This window comes from Syngnathus floridae, chromosome 20 (assembly GCF_059516105.1).
Source record: "Syngnathus floridae isolate MCC-2025c chromosome 20, RoL_Sflo_1.0, whole genome shotgun sequence".
NCBI lineage: Eukaryota > Metazoa > Chordata > Actinopteri > Syngnathiformes > Syngnathidae > Syngnathus > Syngnathus floridae.
Genome location: NC_142432.1, coordinates 7,039,075 through 7,043,676, shown reverse-complemented (window position 1 = coordinate 7,043,676; position 4,602 = coordinate 7,039,075). Strand labels below are relative to the sequence as shown.

General features: G+C 45.5%; 1 protein-coding gene and 1 long non-coding RNA gene across 3 annotated transcripts in view; both read right to left on the bottom strand.

Annotated features, from left to right (window-relative positions):
* Positions 1-4,602, bottom strand: part of LOC148381085 (uncharacterized) — a 32,700-nt gene that overhangs the window by 22,960 nt on the left and 5,138 nt on the right. The gene's annotated exons all lie outside the window — the stretch shown is intronic.
* LOC148381086 (uncharacterized) lies at positions 1,612-2,924 on the bottom strand (the record flags this gene model as incomplete). Its single annotated transcript, XM_088363643.1, has 2 exons — positions 1,612-2,151; positions 2,214-2,924. Coding segments are annotated over 2 exons (1,032 nt in total), but the record flags the coding sequence as incomplete, so codon positions are not given.

Sequence of the window (4,602 nt, the reverse complement as noted above, 5' to 3'; positions counted from 1 at the left end):
TTGCATTTTGTGTATTTTTTTGCCAATACCAACTGTGGTCTTAACAGGAATCCCTTGTTTGACTAGGGATGGCTGCGCCGCTCTGGGAGTGGTTACGTCCGACTTTAGTTATGGCCAATCAAAAGTTCATTTCCTTCAAATGCAGCACCCTCACAGGGATCATCAAAAAATAAATAAAATGAAGGTTTAATTTCTGGTGTTCAGAGATTTATATGTTTTTTAAATGGCTAGTTGTTATTATTTTAAATAAGCGGCTATGACGTGGCGGCTGTGCCCCAACTTTGACACGTGTCACATCACGAGTTGGTTAATCGCTCCAGGAAGCAAATAGAAACTGGAGCTGGTCGGCGTCTAGACCAAACAACAGGTCCACATGCTAATCCCGTCTATTTAAATCAAACGCTTCTGTGTGGTTTTCAAGTTTCTCATTGCTAGCTATTTATAAACCAGGGGTTGACATTCTGTATTAGAGATAAATACATGAATAAAGTTATAAAAATCTCTGACGGGTTTTATGCCCTTCGACTGATTGAATATCTTGAAGTTTTGGGAGAATTCTCCAGGAAAAGATTGCCCAATGCTGTCCATTGAAATTTTTCTAACCAATCAGACCAAAGTATACAAATATATGGGAAGTGGATAATCACATATAAAATCACAATCAGCATATTTAGAAAAAAATATCTGTTCGGTATTTTCCTGGAACAGCAGTAGCGTAAAAGCGTCAACATGTAACACAAGGCTGGAAGGGGACAGCCAAAACCGCACGAGAGAATTAACATGGAATGTTTTTACCGCTGCACTGCGTTCAATATGTTCAGCCATTGTTGTATGTTTTGTTTTTTCACATGGAATGAGAAGGATTGGCCGGGTGAGGCGAGTGCGCCTGCCAGGTCCGGACAAAGTAGTCAGGCTGGACAAACCGCCGGAATGCACCAGCACAATGAGAACTAATGTGCTCCCCAGCCGCGCTCTGGAACACCCCACTTCCGAACAGCTGAAAGATTGTCCTGAATGACTATCACTCCGTTGCTATCTCTCAAACACTGGAGGCGGGTCAGCTTTTCCTCCGGCATTCAGGCAGGTAACGATGTAAAAAATGAAGGACAGAAGGAAAAAAAAATTGCAGCACAAAAAAAAAAAATTCGGGGCATTCCTGACACCAGGACATCTCAGCCACCATAAAATCGCTCTGGTACAATAAACAAGCCAAAGGTGATTTACTAGCTGGCCCAGACACTGATTTCATGCAGATTTCCTCAGCCGAGGCCTCTGGCTGTGCATCACAATTGAACTTAGATTATGTTACACGCATATCAAACCTCCCTCGGACAACACGATCTGCCACATCGCTCTTTACGACCTATTAATAGGCCTCCACTTTGCTGGCTAATGTGTCGCCACTTTGGTTTGGGGAATTAGGGACCGTAGTCGGCAAGGCAACTGTACACAAGAACTGGACGAAGTGACCACAACACACCACCAAGTCTGTCTCACCATCAACAACTAGCAATGCAATCAAATCCTAGTGTAATGTTATCTTAAAACACAGAAAAGTGTGAGTACCAAGAACAAATCCCTGTGGAACCTCTAAAAAAAAAAAGCCATGCGTATTGTTGTCCATATTCATTTATTTTCAAATTTTGTCAAGAAGAAACTGTTTCCCGAGGGCGGAAATGACGTTAAGTACATAGTACATCGTGATCTGGCAAATCAGAGCAAGTGAGAATGCAATTAGATTCGCTAAATTCCAAGAGAAGCTTCAAGAGGTGATCTTCACTTGTCCTGTGGATGCTTCCTTGGTTCAACCGCTTGGCTCCCAATAGGACCTTAAAAGTTCTTCTCAAAATTCTGACTCTTAATGTGTGCTTTCATGGCTTCGGTGCTTTCCGTCACCCACCTGGGCAGGATGTCGTATGATTTATAGGTGCGGTACTGGGAATCCATGATGTTGACACTGTCCTCGGTGGTCTTCTTGGTCACGTAGTCCATGTACTCTTGAGAGACCCCAGTGTCGCTGAGCTTCTTCAACCGATCCTGCTTCAGCTCTTCCAGCCACTTGTCCTTCAGCTTCCAGTTTTCTTTGGTGCGAATGTAGTCGGTGAGCCTTTCCCGACGTTTGAGCCGGGCCGTCTCCTCGTGCTCCCTCACCTGGAGGGTTATAAAAGAAAATTGCATTTCCAAAATTCCAGCCTACCCATTTGAAATCTTACCTGCTCCTTGATCAACTCCAAGTGCTTGCGGCCATTATCGTGCCGTTTTTTGTTCTTTTCATCTTCCAGGGCCAGGGCTATCTCGGTGCACTTGAGCACCCTCTCAAACTCGTCCTTCTCACGGGCGTGCTCCTTCTCCTCGCAGAGCTTCATCCAGTCCATCTGCTTATCCCGCTCTGCCTTGATTTTGCTGTGGAGGATCCAGCGGTCCAGTTTCAGGATTTGCGTGTCCTGGGCCAGCTGGGCCTTCTCCCGTAGGCACTGGTACTGCAGGTACGCCTCCCTGTCAGCCTTCCTTTTGGTCTCCGCCTCCTCTTTCAAGGAACACAGATCCTTCTGCAAGATCTGATTCCTCAGACGCTGGGCGGCGTTGATTGTATCCTGCTTCTTCTCAGCCGTCTCCTTCAGAGCCTGAACTTCTCTCTGGAGGATGTGAGGACCCCTGGCATTGGTGAGTATCCGTTGGTGCTCTGGAATAGTGAGCACCATGGGATTTCTTTCCGACTCATCGCGCGGCATCCTGATGTTGTACAGGAAGCCTTGGTGGCAAATCACCGTTTTCTTTTGGGGCATTTTACACACGGGCTCCATCCTGAAGAGATGTCTGACCACCTGATGGGTGGGATCCTTAAATTTGAGGAAGCTATAATCGGCTAGTAGCGTCTCCGTGGTTTGTGGAACACCGCCGTCCTTGCCACCTTTGTCACCATTTTACAAAGTGATACTTGACAGAATACAAAGCGCCATCATTTGATGCTGGATCTTTAATAGACAGGACATCATCGGGTGACATCATAGGCTGAGGTCGCGCTTACATCGCCATTACATCACAACGTGGCTTGATTACAAAGCCTCAAGGCTGGGCCAGGCTGTGAGATCACTTCTTACTCCTTCGTCAATTCAATACATTGACATTCGTATGCACCTGTGCGGTAACCCTGGAAACAGCTTCAGGTTTACTGAAATCGACGTCGACGGTAAACTTTGTTGTTTTTCAGAAACACAAACAGCAAGAATACTATTCTTGGGTCAGTTTGATCTATTAAGGCCTTCAAAGTGTACCTCTGGAACTCCACATTGAGGGATGGGTAAAGGAAGCCATTTTGTAAAGTTTGATGAGTATCTGCTGTTCACATTTTTGTGTCCCTCTGCTTTATTTCAAAGCACGACCACCATTTTGAAAACGGATGTGACGACGATCGAACCGTCCCCTGCACCCACCACTTGCTGTATGGCGATATGCCAGATTGCTTGCCTACGCCTGGATATCTATTTTATATTTTTGTTTATCCCGCCTTCTTCCTCATTTGCACTTGGAATTTTGACAAATACATTAAATAGAAAAAAAAGGGTTTGTAAATAAATTATTGACGTTGAGAACAAATTTGTCACCAAGGGCTTTGTTTGGTTTTGTAACAATTGTTTTTGTTTTGAGCCTTCCAACTAACCCAGTCGTCCCACGTAGGAAGACCAGGCACTTGAATGTCACTTCCTGGCACATACAGGCTATGCTTTCACAATCATTGGTTGGTCTCACACGTCAATCATAGCAGTACCACCCACTTGCCATGATGTCACTATCAAAAGATTCAGCCTTTAACTGTCACGATTCCAGTGAGCAGACGCTAAGAATTGGCTTGACTTCTAATGCATGCAGGCAGGGACCGCTTCTGAGACCAGACAAAGTCCGTCAGTTTGTTTCCCTCAATTTCTTGAGCAGCGTCAAAGTCAGGTACAAAGCTCATTCTAGGATGTGCCAGTTTCCGTGACATCATACACGTCTTATAAGCCTTTGTGTCTTTGACGGTCAGTATTCGAGAAGGGTTAGCGTTGCATAGTGGCCTAAGAGGTGCCAAACATTTCCGTATTTGCGATTAAGTAGTTCAGTGAGGACAATGACGAGCACAAGCTCAGATTCCGACTGTATTCTCAAGTGGAAGAACAGGAGGCTGGTGGAGAAACAGAATGAATTCAACGACCTGTGGTCGAGTGACATCCAGGCGAGGAATGAAAAACTTGAGTCGTTGGAAGCTAATAACCGGGCCCTTGAGGAGAAAGTGGACATGGTCAACAAAGAGAATGTGGAATTACTCTCGCAGCAGAAAGTCTACGAAGCCAAAATCTATCTGCTGACGCAAAAGAAGAGCCTCTTGGAGAATGAGGTGAGTAACATGAAGACATTGGAAGCCAAGCTGAAGAAAAAAATTAGCGATCTGGAGGAAGCTGAGGCTAACTTGGAGAGGAAACTGGCCGAGCAGGTCGAGCAGAACAAGGAAAGCGTCAAAAAGGCAGAGGCCAAGCTCAACAACCGCTTGCGTGACAAAGAACGGGCGTTTCAAGTCAAGACAGACGCGCAACGCATCGAGATGGAAAAAATGGAGGAACGTGT